This window comes from Denticeps clupeoides, chromosome 20 (genome assembly GCF_900700375.1).
Source record: "Denticeps clupeoides chromosome 20, fDenClu1.1, whole genome shotgun sequence".
Taxonomy (NCBI): Eukaryota; Metazoa; Chordata; class Actinopteri; order Clupeiformes; family Denticipitidae; genus Denticeps; species Denticeps clupeoides.
This window is the reverse complement of record NC_041726.1, coordinates 5,368,869-5,394,417: the sequence shown is the minus strand read 5'-3', so window position 1 is coordinate 5,394,417 and position 25,549 is coordinate 5,368,869. Positions and strand designations below refer to the sequence as shown.

Genomic DNA, 25,549 nt, shown 5'->3' with positions numbered 1-25,549 from the left:
ACATTTTAGAGAATTTCTCTTCATTATGTACAAGCAGGAAAACTGAATCAGAGTTAAACTATTTTCCAGTTTAACAATGTTAAAAAACATTTTTGTAAGCAGCAGCCTGTACGTTGAGATTGGATTGAATGTCACATGGTATTTATTTAGTGGGTATTACGGCAGCAGGGCAGCGTGGGATTTGTGGCATTTGAATGTGTTTTCCTGTTTCAAGGTCCTTGGGGGATTTTTTTTTTTTTTTTGGTATCCCATGAACTTCAGATGCAATTTCTTCAACACAAAAATAAATTTCAATAGCGCCACAGTTCTAAAAGCAGAGAGCATCCCTACTGCGACCTGGCACTATCTTCAGGGCTCTATAGCGTCGGTAGAACAGAGGGGATTTAAGGCCCAGCCTTAGCGGCGACTATGTGGAAAGTAGCTCTTTGTGCTGCTGTTTTTCGGTGGAACCAGTTTGACATTCGTTTGGGATTGAAGCAGATGTTAACCTGCTGTTTTTCACCCGTAGGTGCTGGGTAAGGTAAGGTAAGGTAGCCTTGTGAAGCTCTATGCTGTAAACATAAAAAGCTGTAGTCGCAATGCCTTTACCACACGCTAGCAGTGTTAGAGTGTTGAGCCTTTGTCCTTGTGCACATACGTGTGCTATAAAATTGATGCATGGTCGATGTGAACCGCCTGAACGCAGAACTGGAGTCTTAAGTGGGTTAAAAGGTCACATTTCTGCACGTGATATAGTATTGTAGGGGGAATTACACAATTTAGACTGCTCCGAGTTTCTTTTTTAGATAATAGAGCATTTCAACGAAAAAGCTTTCACATTATGCTGTGTGCCCCACCAGGGGTTGGGAATTGATGTATTGATGGCCAATGATTAACCAGCCAGTAATAAAGACTTTTAGAACATCAAATATAGCAGTTACCCAAATTCACACTTTAAAAAAAAAAATGCATCTGAACATGTCTTGTTGTCCTACACTGTTACTATAGGCAAAAACATGTATTAGCAGTATATTGCGGCGGAAACCGTATTTTGTAATGAGTGTATTTATGATGAACCATGGCATGGCTTAATGGACCAGGAAAGTGGAAAGATGTGAGAAGGTGACCAAAGCAATAATGGTTTCCTTCTGGACCTGTTGACTGTGTAACCATTCTATGATTGAATTATGACATGTATGTAATCCTCTGATTGGAGACTTAAAGTCAATCTTTTTTTTATTACGAAAATGATGCATGTTCAGAAACCACCTTCAGTAGAAACCATGCGAGAAACCACAGGGTAAACAACCAAAGCCCTTCTAACAATCTGCTTATGCAGTTTACAGGTTTTGAATCCTGCAGTGTCTCAGAGTGCAGTTCAAATCAGATGGATTCTAGTCGTAATTGACTTAAATAATCAGTTTTGTTATGATGTCACATTGGCAGGTCACGTTGGACTCAAAGTCTGCTTGTACTGCCAAGTACATGATACATTCAGTGCATAATCTTGATTTAATAAGCTACTTTTGAAGGTCCTGCAGTGGAATGGAAATGTGATATTGATATGTGGAATTTTTTTAGTCCTCTGTCGTTGAGATTTTTAGGGCCGCGGTGCTGGGAAATGAGCATTATTGCCTTTGTGTGGTGTAGAGTAGGTGATGCTGGGAAATGGTGTCCTCTCTTCAGCGTTGGGGAGCGATGAAGATGAGAACTTCTTCGCAGAGGTCAAGAAGGGAATTTCCTGAGCTGGCATGGACACTCGGTGGTCCACATTGGATGGGGTTGGGTAAACAGGGAGCCTTCAGGAGGTCACCGCTGGTCACACGCCACATCTCAGTCATTCGCTGTTGTACAAGTCGGCCCGAGATGGAGATGTCTCTCTTCCTCTATCTCTTAGTTGGCGCATTTGTTTCTAGTTTTCATCTTTTCATATTTCATATTGAGCATTTCATTGAGAGAAGAGAGGAAAAATAAGCAGGGGGAAACGTTGTGAAGAGTGTGCGCGCTGAGAAAAGGTTTGGACGGTCGAATTTTACAGCGCGATGTGGGAGTTTGATGCACGAACAAACACACCCAAGGTTAAGCAGCATTTCTCAAGCCTCCCGAGGAGAATTGTGCTGCTCTGTGTGTTTGTGCACCGTGGCTTTACATCTTTATCCAATATCCCGCTCCCGCTCCGAACCCAGCCAAACCCTAAACCGAGGATTTCTCCCTACCGTAAAGGAGAGCTCCTCGACACCAGACAGATGTCGCAGCTGCGTTTGATGAGGAATTTTGTGAACACCGCCTGCCTGAAGGTGAAATGTAGGACAATGTAATAAGCCACTGACCCACTTTTGGACTGAAATTCACACAACGTTACCCACTCAGACCAAATGATCTGGGGGATTCAAATATGACTAAATAAGTAGGATGCAAGCAGTGTGTTGCACAACAACAATCTTTAGCATGGATGGACATTTGAAATGCATGTGCTGCATTTGTTTTCAGATACTGTGTTGACCTCAGTGTAACACAGTCCCCTATTTTTTTATTTTTCTAGACCTAATCCCTTTTTTGTAAGCATTTTTTCACAGGGTAGGCTGTTGGGATGAAATAACCTGAGCAATTCATATTTTAGATTAGCACATTTAAGTGAAGTCACAGTAAAGTAAAGTGCAAATAAGTGCAAAATAATCATCATTGTTTTATGTGTTTTGGAATAATGTTTATTAGTTTTAGATGAAACCACCACGTGTCTGACAACACTGTTAAAAAATCTCATACACCCAATATATTTGGCCCAATACAATAATTCAGTTTTAGCCATTCAAATGTCCACTATCCAGGTCAATTGGAAAAAGAAGCCTTTCCCAGGAATTACTACTGAAAAGATCTTCAGTCCATCACATCATGAACATCAACACACATGACCAACAATGGCAATTTAGCTTCGCCAATTAATCTGCACCCATCTAACATCTTGAATGTTTTTAATGAAAAACATTGGAATAAACAAAGGTGTAGGAAGTGAAAATATATACTGAACTACGCCCCCTAATCAGCAGTAAGTGCTGCTAAATATAAACACACTCTCAAAATATTCACAAAGTATTAAATACATTTTTTTAGAATGTTTTTTTTTTATTCAAACCCACCAAATCTTTCAACACTGCTTCTTGACAATTTGTAGTTTGGTAGGAAGAAAATAGCGTCAACATGAAGCTGCTCACCCAAGTATGGGTTAAATAATCATGTGGCAATAATTTTTTTTTTCCCAAAAGTGCAATACATCAGCACAGCACACAGCCACGCCTCATTCAAAAAGCACCATTTCAATCAGCAGGATAACATGGGCAAAATAATTTCATATTGAAAGCATGGTGTCGGGCGATCAAAGTAATTTGCTGGTGGATGGTGCAAGGCTAGGTGTAAAATAGGGCCCTGGGCCTTTGAGCTCCACAAGTCGAACGCCATTCACTCAGATTAAATTTGAAAGAGGTTAATCACCGTTATAGCTGATCAAAGAAGACAGGACCGAATATTAGACTCACAGTTTATTATGAGTGTGTGACCATACACATAAGCAGGTCACCCCAACACTCACCTGCAAGCAGCAGTTCTTTGGAAACGGCCCTTTGGACATGTTCATTAACCTCAGCAATGGACCTGGGTGATGAGGTCAGCAAGGCAATGAGTGGCAGGTAAGCAGCAGCACGTGCCTCAATTCATGAAAAGCTGCGAAGCGGCCGGTCACGGGCAAAATCAGGGTCATGTTTTGGGGGACACGTCCTCTTGTGAAAAAAAAAAGCTGTCTTACCACTATTAATACCACATGTTACTGTTTTTTTGGCCTTGCAAAAAAGCTGAGGGGCAGGACATTACTTAACAAGGTGGTGTGAACACATTAGTACATTTGCTTTAGACCATAAAGCCCAATGGCTCTTCTGTGGGGACATATGGACTCCATGAATGCAGTGATCAGACAGTCGTTTGGATATACTTCACATATGGTTTGAATGGTTCTAGATGAAACCGCATAGCGCGGTCACGGATCAGGAGAAACATCGCTGCTTCAATTACACGACCTGAATCAAAACATGAAGCGGCAGATGGAAAAGATGGACTTTTGAGAGGATACTCCCACCCACACACACCCCCTTCCCGGAGGGCTCTGCACTTATCTTGTTTTAGTTCGAGTGTGACATCGGTGCCAGAAGGAGAAATAGCTATTCATGATAGTTCTGCAAGATTTCTGTGAGGAACCAAGCTCCATTGAAATATGTATAGAACTTCACACCAGCACTTGCAATGACATGTCTTGAAAATGTGCAAAGCATTGCTGTTGCTTGGTGATTGGATGTAAAAATGAGCACAAATGTGGTTTTTTTTTGTTCCGTCACGTGAGACTGAAGAACCAGTGGGTTCATTTAATTTTCCTGGAAAAACCATCGACACGACTTCCTGGTTGGGCCAAACATTGTGGTTGGTGAATGGTGTCGATGACTTCTATAGGGTGCTCTCCTCATCGTCCAGCCTCTGTCCTCCACATTAGCCTTTAAAGCTACAGACACCAAAACAGCGCGTCCTTGGAAACCTCATTGTGAGACTGGATCAAAGTGGCTGTAATTCTGCACCACGGCTGAATTTCAGACAGAGACTCCTGAAATATCCCCCAAACTTGAAAAAAAATCAAGTCAGGGGACCTTTAAAGTAACAATTTAACATTGCAGATATTAATAAAAATGTTTTTTTAAAGCTGTTGATGTGTCAAATACTTCAGCATCAAAAGTCAAGGTTGATGTAGAATCATTTTGGCAGCTTTTGGAAAATTTGGGAGTAAAAGAAACATTTAAGACCCCTTTTAAAACCCACAAAGATAACATACCCCTTAATGTCTACTTCTTTTTGTTAATGTATCTACTGCCCGTCATCCTTAGCCTACAGGCCCAGACTCCAACTGCATGTATTTATTTCTGCATTATAACATTTATTTAGTTACTTAATACAAAAGATGTGCTGTCACTGGAGCCGATTCTTGTAGTGTAAAATACATTTTGCAACGGTTAATTCACTCACAGCTCTTAAATTCTTTCTCTTTCTTTTTGTAAAAATGATCTTTGCTATGTCCATGGCCCTTGACTCCAATAATCTAAAAACATATTAATGTTCTGTTGATGCGAAAAATTGAGGAAATAAAGTGAGCCTTTGCCTTATTCCCCTAATTTATTTATTTTTGGAAAAGCCAACATCTAAAGGAGAACCCCCCTGTAGCAGCTCTTTATGATTGGTGTTATGGTGTTATTATTATGGAACCTCAAAGCCAGAGGACCACCTCTACAACCCAGAAGGGGAGTCAGAATGTGCCTCAGAGCGAAATAACGATGAGAAATGTTGGCGTTGCTGCTGGCTCTCACCCTTTCTAAATGTCACATTTCCGGTGATCAAGGAAAGCCTTACAAACCACGGTCTCTTCTGATTACCAGGGAAAATTATGGATGGCTGGACACCAAGGCCTCTTCCCTGGGGGTGTCATTGTGCAAGGCCGCATAAATCTTGCTTCATTCCGTTTCTGTGGTGGTGGTAGTGGGGAGTGGGTTTGTCCATAGAATTACGAATTCTTGCAATGTGCACTGGCCACTCTTCATTTCTAACGTTTGTTCTGGTGTAGCCCATCAGATACAGGCAGCGGCCGGGCCTGAAGGGGGTTTGTGGGGTCTCCGTTGACAACTGTGCAGATGTTTGACCCCTGGGTGACATTAGCCCTGCGGCTGCGTATGCAAAACACGAAGTTGATGGAAGAGTAACGTAGACACACATTAAGACAGAATACGTTCTTGTCCCGCTCACTGACTCGTAACATAGCATAGCGTAGCATGGTAGCGCTACACGGAACAATTGCTACAAGGTCGCAAGGTTATCAGCCGCATCCAACAGAATTCTCATTATGTCTGCAGTTATTTAAGGGGTTCATAAGGACGGGACGTTGTTAATTAAGTTACTTCAGACGTCAAAGTTTAAACATGGATGACATTTTCAACTCTGCATCTCCCGGATTTTCTTTTTTTCTTTTTCTCTTGTCTTCATCACTGCAGGCTCTTTTAGGATTTTACTTTCAAATGTATGTATATTAAATATTTATTATTGTTGTTTAAAAATGACCATTGAAAGCATTTGTAATTGAAATACCCCCCATATATAAATATCCAGCTCACATAGATCCATATTTTATTATGCCATGTTATGAGCTGTATGCTGTATGTCAGCTATATTTCAAAATGGTCCATGTGCAAGCAACTTTGGTCTGGAACAGGTTCGTTCAGCAAGCTTCATAAAAGTTGACAAAGTGCAATGTACCTTTTTTCCTCAAATGACTTTTCTTTGAAAATTAATAAAGGACATTTGGCAGCTTAACATTAAAAAGTTTTTTTTTTTTCTGTCTCTTTAACAAATGTAGCGTTAAGTTCTGTACAGTAGGCTATGAATGCAATTTTCTAGTACCCATCTGCAAACAACAGTTATGGTAAAAAAAAAAAGTCATTTTGCCAATTCAATTTCCCCCTTCTTTGCAGTTTTTTTTTTTCTTTATGAAAAGCCAAACGTTGTGAAATGAGATTTATGGCACTTGCACTGCCCTTGTCCGTCCCTATTAACAGCGATAGTTTTCAGGAAATGATTCGGAGTTGAAATGGACCATGTTTCATTTGGGTGTTCTTCGCTGGCAAGGGCTTGTGGCGTTGTTCCTTGGCTCTGCACCCCGGGATCTTAGAGGAGCCAGCGTGAGCTGGAGTTTGACAGTGAAGCTTAGCGAAGGCGAGTCCCCTCACTTAATGATCGAGGTGGTGGGTTACTGGAGGATGGGGGGGGGTCAAGTTTTTATTTTTTTTTTTAATCCAATGGCAGCTGTGGGACAGAACGTGCGATTGTTGTGGGAAACAGGTACAGTTTCAGTTTCTTTGTTTTTTAAGTTGGAGCATGAGTCTAAATGCTCCACCAAATTGAATAAAGACATGATAAATATTAACAGCATTCTTGGTTCTAACAAGTAGCACTGGCTGCCAGTGCAATAAGTGAATTTGGATTGATAAGACATCAGAAAACAAGTCAGGATGTCTCAAATGTCCAAGTCCAAAGTCCATGTCCAGGTTCTACTCAATACTAAATTTGAGCTGAAAATAATACCAACTAGAATGGCCAGTGCTATTTATATATTTGGTGCAACGATATAAAAGCAATACAGTCCAGCACTGTTTAGAAATGTTGTGTGTGCTGACATTCACAGAAGTCTGGCAGCTCGCAGTGTACTGAATCCATGTCACAGCGAGGGTCTGAAGGGGTCATTTGTCTTGTTGTAAATGTAACCCAAACCCCAAATCCACGGCTGTTTTTAATGGGCTCACCGATGGGTTAAAGCATAGATAAAATAGCACTTGTCAAAAATATAGGTTGTAAGCGGTGGTGAGTTATGAATATGGCATCCTAGAATTAATTGTAGGTCACACGAACCGATTAACACAATCAGATAACGTCTCCGGGAAGCTGTGCTAAAATAAACACACCACCCCAACCCCCACCTCCAGGGGTTCACCTCTGTCCACCCTGCTAGGGTCATCACGCAGGGGTTGCAGAGCCTTCCGTACAACTGCAGGTATTTAAGTCCGTCTGGCTGGAGAAGCCCGCTGATTTACAGGTTCCACATGTGCGGGTCCAACGGACCGGCTGCCTCTGGATTTATGAGCGTGTTCAGTCCTCACGGAGGGGCAGACAGAAAGAAAAAGCAATTGTAAGCAAGAGAAGAGCGGGGCTGGGAGGGGTTCATCATTTGTCCAGACGGCAATGATCTAGACAGTCCATGTAGTTCTGAGGCCACCTTCATCCCCCATGTCGGAAACGGAGTACATCTGTAATAATCTTTTGCCCTCCGGTCCTGTTTCCTCGGCCTGCGTAGGATTTATTTGTATTATTTGTAACGCGAACCGGGACCAGAACAAGAGAGACGTGTAGGAGGAAACGAGAGACCTCGGTGCGGTGGGACGCAGGGAGGCAGGTAAGTTCCTCCGCGTTAATCTGCGAACGGGGACGGCGCGAGCCGCAACACCACACTGATGTTGTCGTTCGCGTATTAAGACACAAGACAGGGCAGGACAGAGTGACAGGAAGGAGTTCAGGTATCGGGAGAACAGAGAGGACAGGTACGGTCTTACTGGGAGCGGGTTTTCGGAGCCGAGTCGAATGGCGTGCGTCATTCAATGACTGAGCAATTGGCAGCTGCTCTCCAGCCTATTATATAGGAGTCACGTTACCTCGTTTCCGTGTTACTCCCGGTCACATGATTGGATCATGTGACAGTACCCCCCCCTCCAGGGCCGACCCCCGACGGCCCCGGAGTGGCGGCGGTACGCTGCCGGTACTCAGCCACCAGAGACGGGTCCAGGATGAAACGACTCGGGATCCAAGACCGTTCTTCTGGTCCATAGCCGGTCCAATGCACCAGGTACTGGACCCCCCGACCTCTGCGGCGCGAGGCAATGATGCGCTCCACAGTGTAGGCGGGTCCCCCGTCGACGATGCGTGGCGGTGGCGGATCCGGAGCAGGAGGATGAAGCGAGGATCGGACAAAGGGTTTGAGTTTACTGACATGGAAGACTGGATGGACACGGATGGCAGGAGGGAGTTGGAGACGGTATGTGAGGGGGTTGATCCGACTGAGGATCCGGAATGGTCCGATGTATCGAGGGGACAGCTTGTGTGACTCAGTCCTGAGACGTAGGTCTTTGGTGGACAGCCACACCCTCTGTCCCACTCGGAAGTGCAGTCGACGAGGGTGCCGGCGATCGTGCTGGGTGGACATCCTTCGGGAGGCGATGAGGAGGGCCGACCGCGCCGATTTCCAGGCCGTTCGACAACCGCGGATCATCTGACGGGCCGAGGGGACCCCACCTGCAGGCACCTGGTGCGTGAAGATGGGGGGCTGATATCCATGGCAGATCTCAAAGGGACTATGGCCGGTGGCGGAGGAGATTTGCAGGTTGTGGGCCAGCTCCGCCCACAGGAGAAACCCGGGCCAAGTGCGTTGGTGTTCGGACGCGAAGCATCGCAGGTATCGTCCCAGCTGTTGGTTGGCCCTCTCCACCTGACCGTTGGTCTGGGGATGGTAGCCAGAGGAGAGGCTGCAGGTGGATCCGATAAGGCGACAAAACGCCTTCCACACAGCTGAGACGAATTGGGGTCCCCGATCAGAGACGATGTCTTGGGGGAACCCATGGAGGCGGACCACGTGTTGAAGCACGAGGTCAGCGGTTGTGGCAGAGGACGGTAGGCCGGGCAGGGCGACCAAGTGGACCGCTTTGGAGAAACGATCCACTATGGTCAGGATGGTGGTCATACCACTAGCTTCAGGGAGGCCGGTGATGAAGTCCAAGGCGAGGTGGGTCCAGGGGCGATGAGGAATGGGAAGGGGACGCAGGGGCCCAGCAGCCGGAGTGTTGGGAGTCTTGGCACGGGCACAGACATCACATGCATCCACGTAGGCCTGTACGTCCCGTCGTACTGAAGGCCACCAGAATGCTCGGCGAATGAAGGAGAGGGTCCGTTGGCGTCCTGGATGGCCTGAGAGGACGGAGGAATGGCCCCAATGCAGTACATCGGGCCGGCAGGTATTTGGGACGTACAGGCACCCGGGTGGGGTGTTGTCTGGGCCAGGGTCGGATGCCTGTGCTGCCCGGACCTTCGTCTCGAGGGACCACCGGAGAGGGCCTAGGATGCGATGAGGAGGAAGAACGGGTTCGGGGTCAGAGGATGGTGAGTCTGGGGCGTGTTGACGGGACAGGGCATCGGCTTTCTGGTTTTTGGAGCCGGGACGGTAGGAGAGTTGGAAGTCGAACTGTTCAAAGAATAGTGCCCACCTCGCCTGGCGGGGATTGAGCTGTTTGGTGGTTTTGATAGAGATTAGGTTTTGGTGATCGGTCCAGACCAGAAAGGGGGTGTCACTGCCTTGCAGCCAGTGCCGCCACTCCTCGAGGGCCCACCTGACCGCCAGCAGCTCACGGTCCCCCACCCCGTATCGCTGCTGTGCAGGGGTGAACTTCCGCGAGAAGAAGCAACACGGGTGCAATTTCCGGTCCGGACCGCGTTGAGAGAGGACGGCGCCAGCACCCACCTCTGACGCGTCCACTTCTACAACAAACGGAAGGGTAGGGTCTGGGTGTTGAAGAATGGGGGCGGTGGTGAAATGGTGACACAAAGATTTAAATGCTTGAATGGCCTCCGGGGTTAGGCGAAGCGGACCTGGTGACGGTTTGGTGAGAGCAGTGAGGGGTGCTGCGACCGTACTGTAGCCACGGATGAAGCGACGATAGAAATTTGCAAACCCAAGAAACCGCTGCAGTTGCTTCAGCGTCGTGGGTAGGGGCCACGACGCCACTGCTTCTAGCTTCTTGGGCTCCATGGCCACACCCTGGGACGAGATGGTAAAACCCAGGAACGTGGTGGAGCGCTGGTGGAAGGCGCATTTTTCCAGCTTACAGTACAGTCGGTGGGCGAGCAATCTCTTTAGTACTGCCCTCACGTGTTGAATATGGGATTCTAGAGTGGGTGAATAAATGAGTACGTCGTCCAGGTAGGCATACACCCACCGTCCCAGCATGTCCTGGAGAGTATCATTTATGAACTGCTGGAAGACGGCGGGTGCGTTGCATAGACCGAATGGAATTACTAGGGATTCAAAATGACCAGTGGGGGTGATGAAGGCGGTTTTCCACTCATCGCCCTCCCGGATACGAATCAGGTTGTAGGCAGACCGGAGATCCAGCTTCGTGAAATACTTGGCTCCCGAGAGGGCGTCCAGGGCGGTGTTGGTGAGGGGTAACGGTGTTCGATTTTTGATGGTGATTTTATTGAGTCCCCGATAGTCCACGCACGGTCGCAGACCACCATCCTTCTTGGTCACAAAGAAGAACCCTGCCGCGGCCGGGGAGGTCGAGGGGCGGATGGTGCCGTTTTGAAGCGCCTCTGCCACAAACCGCTCCATGGCCAATTGCTCTGCCTTGGAGAGGGAGTAGAGATGTCCTTTCGGAGGAGTGGTTCCTGGCAGCAGATCAATGGCCATGTCGCCTGGTCGATGGGGAGGCAGCTGGGCGGCTTTGGCTGAACTGAAGACGGTGGCTAGGTCATGGTAACAGGAGGGAATGTTGTCTAACACTGGAGGACTCGGTTCTGGGTTCGTGGAGACAGACGAGGAGGGTTGTGGCAGAAGGCAATGGTGATGGCAGTGCGCTCCCCACTCCAACACCATGCCCGACGACCAGGAGAGATGGGGTTCATGTAGGGACAACCAGGGGAACCCGAGGAGGAGTGGTGAGGTGATGATCTTGGTCACCAGAAATTGGATTTTCTCCACATGGGAGTCCAGCCGGAGTTGCAGAGGGACCGTACGGTGAATGATGGGTCCTGCGGAGATAGGATGACCATCCACGGAGGTTATTGTGAGAGGACTTGGGAGGAGTTCCAGGGGAATGTGATGTTGTCGGATGAAGGAGTGGTCTATGAAATTTCCAGCCGCCCCGGAGTCCACAAAGGCTGTGGTGGAGATGCTTCGCTGATTACATTCCAGGACGGCCGGGAGAGTGAGTCGGGAGGTCGGTGGCATCAGATGTGGAGGAAGGGGCCTAGATGGCCGTGCCGTGCTGATCTGCTGGGTGTCCCGTCTCCCCGGACGAATAGGGCAGGTCAGGCGGATGTGTGAGGGGGAAGCGCAGTATGCACACAAACCCTCCCGAAAACGCCGTTGCTTCTCTTCAGGCGTGAGGGTTGTCCGTCCCAGCTGCATGGGTTCCCCCCTATGGTCTGGAGGAGTGACGGTGGGCTGAAGTGGTGATAGAGGCGGTCGAGGGGTCTGATGCAGGGTCGGAATGGGGGCCGCAGTTTTCGGGAGAGCCAGCAGATGGCGATCAATCCGCATTGCGAGTTGTATGAGGGCCTCATATGTTGCTGGCATCTCCCGACTGACCATCTCACCCCGAATTCGTGGGGCCAGTCCCTCATAGTACATCATCCGGAGGGCGTGGTCGCCCAGCGGAGTCTTTGCAGCCAGGGTCTGGAATCTGGCGGTAAACTGGCTGACCGATGAGGTACCCTGGCGCAGATGGTAAAGCTGTGACGCGACGTCTTCCACGCCGTCCGGATGACAGAAGGTGAGTTTTAATTCCTCCACGAATTCGGCATACGAGAGGGACGCAGAACTGGGGGAACTAATTCGCGCAGCCGCCCACTCTGCGGCGGAACCACCGAGCCGGGTTAGTAATAAGGCGATTCGGGACCGGGCACTGGGGTAGCGGCTAGGCTGTAACTCGAAAATCAACGAGAGAGCGGTGAGGAGCACCTCGCCGCTCCCCTCGGTCCCGTTCCAGCGCTCCGGGAGCGGCAAACTGGGTTCGGGAACCGCGGGGGGGCGAGGGCTCTGCGCCACGCTCGCCGCTTCATGGTCTCGGTGCGCGGCGGTCACTTCCTGAACGCGCTGCCGCAGGAAGCGAACCTCCTGCGACAGACTTCCAAAAAGATTCTCCTGCCGCGCTATCCGATCGCACAAAGCAGCGAGTTGTGAAGCGCGTAATTCTGGCTCAGTCATTCTGTAACGCGAACCGGGACCAGAACAAGAGAGACGTGTAGGAGGAAACGAGAGACCTCGGTGCGGTGGGACGCAGGGAGGCAGGTAAGTTCCTCCGCGTTAATCTGCGAACGGGGACGGCGCGAGCCGCAACACCACACTGATGTTGTCGTTCGCGTATTAAGACACAAGACAGGGCAGGACAGAGTGACAGGAAGGAGTTCAGGTATCGGGAGAACAGAGAGGACAGGTACGGTCTTACTGGGAGCGGGTTTTCGGAGCCGAGTCGAATGGCGTGCGTCATTCAATGACTGAGCAATTGGCAGCTGCTCTCCAGCCTATTATATAGGAGTCACGTTACCTCGTTTCCGTGTTACTCCCGGTCACATGATTGGATCATGTGACATTATTTATGCCTTGCTTCTACACACGTGCAGCCTACAAGATGGAGAATGTGATATCTGTGCATTTACACATGTATAAGTTGTCACTTTACTTATGCTTCCTGTGCTTTTGCCTTTCTCTTGACTGGGACCAGACTGTCCCTGAAGAGCCACAGTGGAACGGCAGGCAGGCTCAGCAGTCTGGTGATCCATGGCGCAGACTTCAGCACCAAAGACGTGGACAACGACAACTGCATGTGCAAGTGTTCCCTCATGCTGACTGGTGGTGAGTCTCCGTATCAGTTCAAAGGTTGCAGGGGTTTCAGATTTGATTTAGAAAGGTCGCTGCATCCTGTCTCTCACCATTGAGGAAAGCAAAGTATTCGGGTGACATTCGTATGTCCACAAAGCTTATATCTTCTCGCATGAAAATTCAGACTATTGGATGACCAGCCAAAGGCTCGGCCAGGCTCCCAGAGGAAGAACACGTTCTCAAATGGCAACGCTTCATCCCAAACCAGCAGCATGACGCCATGTTCAGCTTCAGATTGTTCAGCTTGATGCTCTCCACTATGGATCTGGCCTTTGTTTTCGCTCTTATTTCGAATGTGTATGCCAACAGTGTGCTAAACAGGGTCCTGACGTTGATTCATCACAGGATATTCAATAAAGGGGAATGTGATGGGGAATGTGTGCAACAAATGAGGAAGAGTTCCACGGGGAGAGAAACCCTGTATGAACAGATGAGGAAAGTATTGATCGATTGGGTCTTTTCAGTACTGAAAACATGACCAACCTTGCAGGAAGGTGTCCAAAGGACACCAGCAGTGCTCTTAAGCAACATCAGAGTTAGCGCATCAGAGTTGTGCCAAATTCTTGCAATCTGTGCACAACATTATGCAGTGAGAATGTTGGCATGGACGCGCCTACCCAGCTAGTGCCAAATACGGCCTACAAACATAGACACGTCTACTGTACACCTTTTCTCCAAATACCAACCCTGGCAGATGGACACCGGGCACTGCCACTCACTGTCAACCTATTTTACCCATTCTACCGTCTCTAGACCTCTCTGGAATGACAGACTAACCTGGGTCAAACCCAATACCTGGCTGCAGTAGGGGTTATGTGACCTAGCATCTCCAATATTAGCTGCAAAGAGCTGCTGTGTAAGTTCAGGCCTGACTTAGATGAGTCTTCAGTCAGTCTAGAATTATGTGGTCAAATCACCTTGAAATTCCAACTCTAGTGACTCTAGATTTGTGTTTCAGCTAACTGAAAAATTGTTAATGAATTGCATGCATTCTTTTGTTTGCGTAGGTTGGTGGTTTGATGCCTGTGGTCCGTCCAATCTCAATGGAATGTACTACGCCAAAGGGCAGCATGTGGGCAAACTCAATGGCATCAAGTGGCACTACTTCAAGGGCCCCAGCTACTCTCTCAGAGGCACTGCCATGATGATTAGGCCTACGGACTTCTCGTAGGCCGCTCTATTCCAGGGGACCTTCCAGAGCTTCAGGCTCATGCCTTTTGGCATTCTGCCCTCAATTCCATGACACTGTCACAAGGTTCACTACCTGGCCGCAAGTGACGCTTTTGCCCTGATAATCACTCCCAGGAACTGGCTGTTGCAATTCTGGAAATCCTGTCGTCCTATTCTTATCACGGAGCTCAGCTGTGGTGGGCGGTTTGGCTCTTCAGGACTTTGGAAAAAAAAACCTGGCTCTTTTTATTTTTATAGACGTGGTACGGACTTGAAGTGCCTCTCGTCTCTCGCTCCAGAGTTGCGGACTACTGTTGTGGAAAGCTTGCCTTTGATTGGAGCCGGCAGTTCCATGCTGTCTTCTCAACTCATTCGACTTGCAAAAAGGTCTCAGAAAGTTTCATTCTTCTGGAAGGTCCTAAGAAACCAACAGAGTGGAGTTGCGCAATTAAATTTGGGACTCAAATATTATTATTTTCTCATATTTTGTATTCCAGTACATTAGTGTGATACAAATGATTGTTTTGTTTTGTTTTTTGGTACAAACCTCGCAGATGAGAAATACAGGCCTGGTCTACAGGTCCTGTTGAAAGTCCTTCACGGACACTGACAATTGAGTACGGGACGTGGTCAGCGGTTCTTCTGCCAGGACATGTTGATTGTTTCACAAGTTCAAGATGTCACATTATTATTGGCCGTGACCTCTGGTGGAGGTTCATCAGCATTTATTATTGGGTGTTTTATAACCAACGCGTGCCAAGATTGAAATGTGCTACAATTCTGACCTCATGTCAGCAACCATATGAGTGCAGTTATGTGCAATATTATAGTGACGCTGTTACAGGTACAGCTGTGGGTGTGGAAGAAATCCAAAACAGTATTAGCTGAAGGTTAGAATGTGTCCGCTCAAAACCCCTAACATGGACGCATTCAAAATATTCTCCTCTCATTTTGCGGTCGGGGTGGGCAATATTATTATGAATGTGCGTATTTTCTCCAATGTGAATATCTTGAACACCGTGACGCTGCATAAATCATTTTTTATTCATCCCAATGTCTATGAATACATATGGTCAGTGTTACCAGAAGGCATCACTATACTGTCACTCTCTCTCCACATTTCTATATTTATTGTAACAGTCCAGCTTATCATATTGAGACTAATATACCAGGTTTTTTGTTTTTTTTTCATTTTCAAACATTAATTAAATTAAAAAAATTACAAATGCATAACAGTGCCACCATTTCCATTTCTTTTTTATAATCAGACAAAATCATTGAAGTTACATCACTGAAATGCATTATAAAATCATTCAGTTCTGACATTTAACACCGAAGAAGCTCTGGTCATTTAAAAACTCAATTTTCTAATCTATTTTTGTACTACTTGGTTAACTTTGTCCTACACCTTTCTTCTGAAAAATATTCTTGCACATCTCAAGCACCCCTGCTCTTTATTCAGTATGGAGAACTCACTGGCGTGCCTATTCCGCATTTGGCCTTATATATCTTTTTAATGCATCTCAGCTGAAACAAACTGTTCGGTTCAGTTCTGTGCACTGTACGCATCCATTACATAACTACCAGCATGGAACGTGTTCGAAGAATAATATGTAACTATATATGCAGGTACACGTATGAAAATGCCTCGCTGCATCTGGATTGTGTAAGACCTCAATGTGACATGTTTATTACCATACTCTGTAAATGGTGTAATTTAATGTGTATATGTAAAATAACTTTCCTGAGGAAAGCACTGTATTTTTTTTTCCGTTTCTTATCCGTATGTCCTGTGTATGTGTCAATGTGTGTGTTTATTCATCTGTAATTACAGTAAAGGCAAGTGCCTCAAGTGACTCTGCTATTGCCTTTGGTATTATCTCATCAAGCTGTAGGGTTTTTTTTGTCATTTTATTTAAACATGTTGGTCTCACAATAGACGAAATAAAGAGCATGTGATGCATTTCTCCAGCTTACGTCGATTGGGACATCTTTGGCATTGGGATATTATGTTGGCAGTATAATGCACAGAGGAAAAGTCCATGAGTCAAACCCGTGGCAACCGGTTGACCGTGGATGTTCAACGAAGTTCAGCGAGATGGTTAACAACTGGATGCCAACCTTCTCCATTTCCCTTGTTTGGACGGAATGTTTTTTGGTCTCACATTTGCTCACAATACCCCTCGCACATGAGGGCGTCGTCGCCAGATGGTGTCGAGATAGTCCCCTACCAACTAGCTCTATTGTGTTGGGTGTTAATTACCCGGTTCTCCGCAGTGACAGATTGCCTGGGTGTCAAACGATGAAGTCGGGCACCCTGGGTCCCTCTGTGACGGGTGTTGCTCAACCTAATCGGAGGTTAAACAAATGACTGCCGCTCACACAGCGGCGCTTGGCATGTCAGCGCCGCCTCTGACCCCACACCCCCGGAGGAATGCGGCCGCCATTGAAGAGGTCCTTGCGAACAATGAGAGGCGAGAGCCGGGCAGTCAGTAACAGCGATGACACGTATGTACGCTTGTGTTGTTACAGGGCGGGGGATTTGGGTCTGCACAATGTGATGCGGTAGAGGGAACGTAGACAAGATCTCTGGTGAGGTTCAACAGGTGAGGGATAATCCAAACACGTTCGGACAGGCCGTCCTCTCCACAGCCAACCCCCAAAACCCCTGGACCCCAATCGCCAACACCGCCCCCCACTTTGCTGGCCCCTGGCCGGCCATGAAGACTGAGATGGGGGTTCCTCCTGAGGGACGCTTAGACCTGGCCTACAAAGTGAATGCTGAATCCAGGCCAGATCAGATAAGCACAAATACAGTACATACAATGCAAAGAACACCAGCTCAGCATCTGGAGACTGGACACAAACAGATCTTTGGCATACATTCTCCTTTGCTCTCCGCATCTTTGGACAGTTACCTTGTGGAACATGATTGTTCCCGTTCGAAGTTCTGGTTCCTCAATGTGCATTGTATTCATAGGGTGTTTATAAGGTTCAAAAGATCATCAATGTTACAGGCTATATCAGGGATTATTGGCTATATCAGGGACACTCGGAGTTTGGTGTGGTGTGATTGAAGACACACACACACACACACACCCCTACTCTGTGGTTGTCATGTAGACTAAGATGGAGCCATTTTGAAAAATCAATAGCAAGAAATATATTTATTATTTGTTGTATCAGGAGAAAGTGAAGTGTGTTTGATGAGTGATGTCTGTTCTTCAGAGTCGCCTCTTTTTCCTTTACGGCGGCTTTGTTCACTTTTGTCATCATCAAAAGCAGCTTGATGAGACGCTCATTAACATGAGTGAATTATAAGAATTACAAGTGTTCAGTATAAACCTTCAGGACTGTTGGAAACCGTCCCCTTTGTCCAACTTAAGGTGGTGAAGAGAAGACAAGATTTGGAAAGACTCAAATCTTCACCTTTATTCCTTGTTTTATTGTGTGTGTGTGTGTGTGTGTGTGTGTCTGTGTATGCGTGTGTGTTATTACAATGTCATCTGACAGAACATCAGCAGAACATCAACTGATGCCAGTTTGCTGCTGTCTACCAGATGTCACTGACGAAAAAGAGAAACAGTTCAAGCTTTTGGACTTTTTTTGATGTGCTGACTTTTCAAAGGACATTTTTTCCTTCTGAAGTTAATTATCTTAGCTTTTATCTTAATAATCATTGATTATGTAGGATAATAAAAAAAAACATGTCCAATGGATGGAGTTAATGTTGATTTATTAGGTGAGTACAGAAAACTCAGAACCTATTTAAAGGGAACATTTTTGACACGCAAATGGAAGAAAAATTATCTATATATTTATATGTTGTAAGTCGATGCAGCCGTTCCAGACATCCATCCGTTTCTCGGCCCAGCCACTGGAACCCAAAACCTTCTCCACGTTCTCTGCTGAATTAAAAATATTAGGTGTTAGGTCAAGCATTTATTGTTAATGTGCCTTTCTTAGAAACTTTGAAATCTTCCATGGTCCGAATATGCTCAGCCATCTGTTTCATCGCAAACGCAGCCCAAATTAGGCCAAAGCTCTGGACCCTGAAAAATTTATCTTTGCTCTAAATGAAGTGAACGGTAATCTAGAATTGAAGAAATAAACACGTTTTTTGGGACGTTAATGCAATGCCCCAGATGACACGTTGCGTTCCATAAAATTACTAAAGGGTCAAAAGTAGATGATCCTGCACCATTTATTATTTGAAATGTGAGCGGCGCTTGTTGCCACGTCTCGTTGGCTGTGGAAATGGATACTCATCTGGTCACAAAGACAACCCCCCCCCCCCCTCGCCCGGATCTCGACAAAGCGTCCAAAAACAAAACTCTCCCGTGTCGCTTTCTTAAAAAAATATAAATGGATAGGAACAAAAGTGTAAACACGCCGTAAAAGTCCGGGGGAGGGGGGGGCTCCCCGGCTCGCCGCCCTCCCTCTCTTTTCAAAATTCTCAATAGGTGTTTGCCGTGATGGATGGCGTGCCACGCTGAGAGTGACACTTGATTTAGAGTTTGGTGAGAATGTGTGTGTGTGTGTGTGTGTTGCACGGAAGACCCCCGGGTTTTGGGAGAAAGTCAAACGCACGGCGCTCAGCGCGGCTTCGTCCACAGGCTGATTTACAGCCCGTGGTTCCAGGGCACCAGATGCCGCTAAATGGACGTGTTTACCCGCCGCTCTACGAGCAACAGACGCCGCGGGCCCCGGGGAGCCATGCTGTGTGGACCTCGTGCCACGTGGCCAAGTTTCCCGTGACAAATGGTCACGGTCCGTGTCGGGAAGTCGCTCTGTTTATATGTTTGTGTGACATTCCCTGTCTCTCCGTGTTTGCGAAAGACGATCTTTGCATTTTTTTGTGCTGAAGGGAGATGGTAGCTAGCTACATCGATGAAGACGAAGGCAGTTTCCATGAGTTCCGTGTTTGTTGACGGATATGTCGGGTGACGTATCGTCTGCTGTGGATTTCTTGGAGAGAAAGAGATGCTGAGGTGAAGGTTCCGAATGGCTTCTTCTGTCAGGCACAGAAGTATCGAGGGTCAGATGCAAAGTCGTTTTAATGGACGTTAAAAAAGGACTCCATTAGCTACATATTGTTGAATTATCACTCCTTTATATATTATAGAAAAATGTTATAAAAAATATTTTTTTTTGCATAATTATCCTGACAGCAGCATAGGTCTCTACAAATGAAAGTCAGGGTACATATACAGTACAGGCCAAAAGTTTGGACACACCTTCTCATTCAATGTGTTTTCTTTATTTTCATGACCATTTACGTTGGTAGATTCTCACTGAAGGCATCAAAACTATGAATGAACACATGTGGAGTTCTGTACTTAACAAAAAGGTGAAATAAGTGAAAACATGTTTTATATTCTAGTTTCTTTGCTCTGATTACTGCTTTGCACACTCTTGGCATTCTCTCGATGAGCTTCAAGAGGTCGTCACCTGAAATGCTTCTCCAACTGTCTTGAAGGAGTTCCCAGAGGTGTTTAGCACTTGTTGGGGTCCAGCTCACCCCAAACCATCTGGATTGGGTTCAGGTCCGGTGACTGTGGAGTACAGGTCTCCACTTTTTGTTAAGTACATAACTCCACATGTGTTCATTCATAGTTTTGATGCCTTCAGTGAGAATCTACCAACGTAAATGGTCATGAAAATAAAGAAAACACTTTGAATGAGAAGGTGTGTCCAAACTTGTGGTCTGTACTGTATATATTTATGCTATTTATTTTGCATTCTTGTAAATATGCTAAGCATGATAAACATACTTTAAAGCATACCATATAGCTGTGCAGAGTATAAGTCGTCTTCTTCATGAATATTACTAGTGCTGGGTATTCATCAAGGCCCTCGTTCAAATACATAAAAGAGTTTTCCAGGCGTGCAGCAGAACAGATCTACGGTCCATACATGCACCCCTGGTGGGGGGACGCAGCGGGTCGCCTGTTATCTTAAACGATTCATCTCCGGATCTGCTCCCCAGGGAGGTGGACGTTTGTGCAAGGTGCACTCCCTGATGGAGAACCTCTTTAATGACGAGGTTGAGATAGGAGAGCCTCAAACAGGCAGCGCGTAACACAACAGAGGGACAAAATGGCCGAAGACATTTTTTTCTCATTCAGATGCTACCTTGGCATTGCATTCTGGGACTTACTGACGTTGTTAAACTTGGGATTTATATCTTTGTTCTGCCCTGTTCTTCCGGTGAGCACATGCATGGAGCGGGACGGACGTGTTCACACAAGGTCACCCCGGGGGTTCCTCTTGTGAAAAAAAAAAATCCCCAAGGGTCTGTGAAGGAGAAACCAAATCTGTGAATAAGCTTTCAGAAACCATGAAACCCGAGAGACTTGGAGATTCCTTTTTTTTTTTTTCAGCAAACTTGTCTTTTACATCCCAGACAAAATCCCCAGAGACAGTCACCCCCCCCTCCTTCATTTTGCCATCTTCTCCTTTACTGCCACCTTGCATTTCATGCTATAATTGATCTGTTGCTCTGTGCACGCTACTTTATGCTAATGCAGCCAGACACATTTTTAATGGCTAGACATACTTTTTTTCTGATTCAAAACTCAGTAAATTTGCTATTAACTACATTTAAAAAGACAGAACAATTAACAACTGAGAATAAATTAGACAGCAATCAGTTTGAAAAACCCTTAGCCCACAAAATGACTATTTTAGAGTGAAAGAAGAGAGGACATCTTTGATCCTCAGTTGGAATTGTGGAATGTATGAAGTGCTCAGGATGCAACTGGGCATCTAAGGTGTCCAGAGGTACAAGCTGTAGTGTCAGTAATGTTCTCTGACCAGCAGTATGAATATAGAAGAATATAAAAGAGGAACTGAAATCATCTTAAGAGAAAAGATTCAACAATGCGGTCAAAGTTCTTCAAGGTCTTCATCGCCCATACCAGCCCGCTCAAATTTATTCTCAGGCGAGTGCAGCAAGTTTTTTTCTGCGTTCACGTCTGTGCAGATGACAGCCACGTCACGATTTTGTCTGACTGGAGGTCCAAAAGGAATGTTGCAGCCATGTGGACAATACTGACCCCGGATCAGTTTTCCCCTGCACATAACATGTTCTTTATACTGTCACCATTCCAAGCCCACAGTTCATCGCAGCAAGAAATAATGAGCGAGCACGAGCTGATTCCCTCATCAAGTGAGGACGAATTGGAATGATTTGACTTGGTGAGTTGGAAATCCTGGATTCGGCACCATTTTACTCACAAAATCAGCACTCCTCAGTGTTTTGGACCTGGTGGTAAACCGGCGCTAAGTTGTGTGTGAAGACACCGTCTCCTGGGCCTGGTGTGTTTTAGCAATTTCATGCATTATTAGAAGGTTAAGTTTATCTAAACCCGAAGTAACCGTGGTCAGGAACCTCCTGCTGTCTGGAGGAGAATCTGAACCCGGCAGAGGCTTGTGGAAGGTCCACTGACTGCACCAACGACTGCTATTAATGGCGGCCCTAAATCTTACACCAAAAGGAAAGGAACGAGAGGAGAAGCGAAAAGAAATTCTTTTTGCCCCCACCCCCCCCGAAATACCTCACCAACGCTTACAATAAATCCACGTTCTGTAGCTTGCGTGCTCCGCACGGCTCTTAATGAGATCAGCTGGATCACCCCATCCACTCGCTCTTCCTGTCATCCCCCCTTCGCCGGGGTTGGGATTTCTTCCCTTCTCCTGACCTGCGCCCACCCCGGCTAATTAAGCCCCTTCCACCAAAAAACGCTTATTTATGTGGGTGCTGGATCCGGCCGAACGAAAAGACCAGAATTCGGCTGTAGATGTCATCTGGCAGAGTCAGGGACAGGAAAAACACGCAGAGGCACACAAAGCCAATTTCAACCGTAATGAGGACAACAGGCATGTGCTGTGCAAAAATCATATATTAAAAAGGTAATGTAGGGTATGGGAGGGGAGAGGGGGACGGGTGATTGGAATGTCACTTTTGCAATCAAAAAAATGTAAATGAATGAGTCCAGCTCATGATCATTCTTTTCTTATTTTTCTTTTCTATTAAATTGCTGTCAATCATGCTAAATATACTTGACTAATTCTTCGTAAAATGCTTGAACACAAGCACCAACAATAACTTAATTAGCTTTTTTTTTTTTTCCTCATGAACATGGAAAAGGTACATAAACAAATAAATATTTGTTCAATGTAAAATCCTTCTGTGTAATTCTGTTTGCATAATTGTGCAAAATTCAGCATTGGTTGGTATAAAATGCAGTTTAAAGGTTTCTGGAAGGCATTTTGAAAATACAGTCCATAATACAGCGAAGAAACGGGTAGGGTACGAGAGACCTACCTGGATCTTGCCATGAAAAATGAGTTTTTAAGATGTTTTTTTAAAGGAAATTTAAAAGACGTCTGTCTTTTCGGTACCTTTTTTCACGGTTCCGTAATAGTCCAATAACAAAGCAGTACTGGAAACAGCCGTCCCGTCTGGTTTGGCGGCCTGCTAGATATTTCACCGGGTGCTCTGTGTGTGTTTAGCAGTTACAGTATCTACAGTAACAGTCACATTAATCATGGGCCAGTTACAATAACACTAAGCCAATTAGAGCGAACGCCAGCCCCGCTCGGCGCGCCCCCAATCATCAAGGGTCCCGAAACAGGGCACACACGAGTTTGGGGGCTGCGCAGCTACCCATGGTGGCCAACCAAAACAGAACCTCGGGAGCAGCTGCTGGCCCTGAGGAGCACTGGACAAACAGCCAGGGCGCGGAGGTAGAAAGAGGAGAGACGTTTGGTCACACGCCCCCGGGCCACAGGTGGACTTGCTCGGGCCTCCCGGGTTTGGAAGCGAACGGTGGACAGACGTTCCGACCTGGTGGGCCCAGGACGGGGTGGGGATGGAGGCAGGGTGAAGCAGAGCGACACCTGGATCGCTGGAGCGGGCAGGGCATCTGTCCTAATGATGAATGCCATTAATCAATGCAGGCCTGGAGCCAAAATGGAAACCATCTGACCCTGTGGGCCCGGGCCTGAGCTCGGCGGTGACACTCGGTCCGGCGAAACTGTGGCAACTGCGGGGAGGAGGACTTAATGAGCTTCTCACAGTAGGATGTAATCATGTACCATGAGTTCATTTGGATGGAAACAGAAACGTGCTTTTACTTTAAAGTCGGTTGGGTTTCCTTCTCGAGGAAAAATAAAGAAATGTCTGCAGGGTGTTCAGATGTGTGTGTGTGTGCGTCCTTACCCATCATGCATTTTTTTCCCCCTTCCCATCCTTCCACAGCAATAACAGGAACACCCTCTGCTCTCTCATATGCATGATTTATTCAATCAGGGACCAGTGGAGTGACATTGTTCAGGACCTGACCCTGCGCCATCAGTATTATGCAAGCAATCATCAACTGCAATTTCTGGTCATTGGCGGAAAAAATAAGCCTGTGCTCTGTGTCATCGCAGCTTCGTAGGCATCACTATTGATGTTGGTGGGACTGGTGGGACACACACACACAGACGAGCAGTTGGCGGAAGTCTGAAATTTTATGTTCTCTGACGCCCCCTGCTGACACACAGTCGTCCACCTCTTGGTGTGAACTTCAATTTCCTCATATTCACATGTAAGTAATGCAAAACTGTAAGATAAATTATCCCAGAGTCCAATTTAAAACCCATATCACGCATTATATCAGCTACATGTACATGTAGCTCTCCTTACCCATCATGCATTTTTCCCCTTCCCATCCTTCCATAGCAATAACAGGAACGCTCTCTGCTTTCTCATATGCATGATTCATAAAATCAGGGACCAGCGGAGTGACATTGTTCAGGACCTGACCCTGCGCCATCTGTGTTATGCCAGCGTTCATCAGCTGCAATTTCTGGTCATTGGCGGAAAAAATTAGCCTGTGCTCTGTGTCATCACAGCTTTGTAGGCATCACTGTTGATGTGAGTGGGACTGGTTGGACACAGATAAGATAAATCAGATAAACCCTGGTTCCTGGCAACTGCTAAACGAGGACATAGCATGAAATGAACCAGAGGGTCACCACAGCCACCACCACCGTAACATCTACAGCTTCAGGGATCTTCAAATGGATCAGTAGCATCATAATGGACACGTAATGTACACCATGATACTACATTTTGAACTGTAGGCCTTTTCTCTTATTGGACAATCACAAAGCCTGCATGGACACCAACTGCAGGCTCACTCTACCCTGGAAGGGCGTCCCTCACTGTATCACTCCTTCCCAACGTTTCTTCCTTTCTTTTTAACTCTCTCCTAGAGTTTTTTCTTGTGTGCGAAGGGTCAAGTGTGGGGGGTGTCAACTGTAGGACCTGTCAAAACCCATTGAGACACACTGTATGTGATTTGGGGCTATATGAGAAATAAATTTAGTTGTTGTAACATGCTTTATCCAGTAGGTGAAGCTGTAAGAACATGAGAGCACACACACATTCGGTCGTTCTGCGTGTGTGTCTGCGTGTGTTTGACTGGCACAGAGCAGCTGTTGCACACAATTCAGCCTGATCTGCAGCCGGGCCCTATTAATAACTTCTCATCCAAACCAAAAATTACCAAGGGAACGCAAACGTGCACAATCCACACGCGCATGCACGCGTGAATACACACACGGCGTAAATATTACATATGAACCGGATCCAGAGAACGCGCAGTCTTCCTTTCACGCTCTGTGTTTTTGGCTGAGACAAGCCTGCCAGGTGCATTGCAAGACTATCCCCTGCCTACGTCCTTGCAGAGATAGTCTTCAGGTGTCACATTCTTCCTTGGTTCAAGTTCACGAGGTTTTTCTGTTTCTCAGATGAACTCTGTTTCACGGAACTGTTTCTCTAGTTCTCTCACGCAGCAAGCAGCCCCAGGCCCTTTATTTATCGCCTATCAAAGCATATTTTGCAGGTTACACTCCGCTTTATATGCTTTATAAGGACTGTTGTCGTTTATTTTGCACAACTGCAAAAGAATTAAAGTTGCAGATATTTTGCAATGCAGCAACACTCTCATGCCGCAGTCGCTCGGCTGGTGCAAGGGACATAGTTGTGAAAATAAGGACAAAATCGCAATGAGGTGGCAATGGTAATGTGGAGCTGTTGTTCAAATCATGCTGTGATGTCATTCCGCA

General features: G+C 46.5%; 1 protein-coding gene across 1 annotated transcript in view; it reads left to right on the top strand.

Moving 5' to 3' along the window:
* Nucleotides 1-16,317, top strand: part of angpt1 (angiopoietin 1) — a 47,916-nt gene extending 31,599 nt beyond the window's left edge. Inside the window, exons 8-9 of the mRNA XM_028964468.1 lie at nucleotides 13,101-13,231; nucleotides 14,266-16,317. Of these exons, the coding sequence (XP_028820301.1) occupies nucleotides 13,101-13,231; nucleotides 14,266-14,429 (295 nt within the window). The 3' untranslated portion in view covers nucleotides 14,430-16,317. The remainder of the gene's footprint in view (nucleotides 1-13,100; nucleotides 13,232-14,265) is intronic.
* Nucleotides 16,318-25,549: the final 9,232 nt, after the last annotated feature.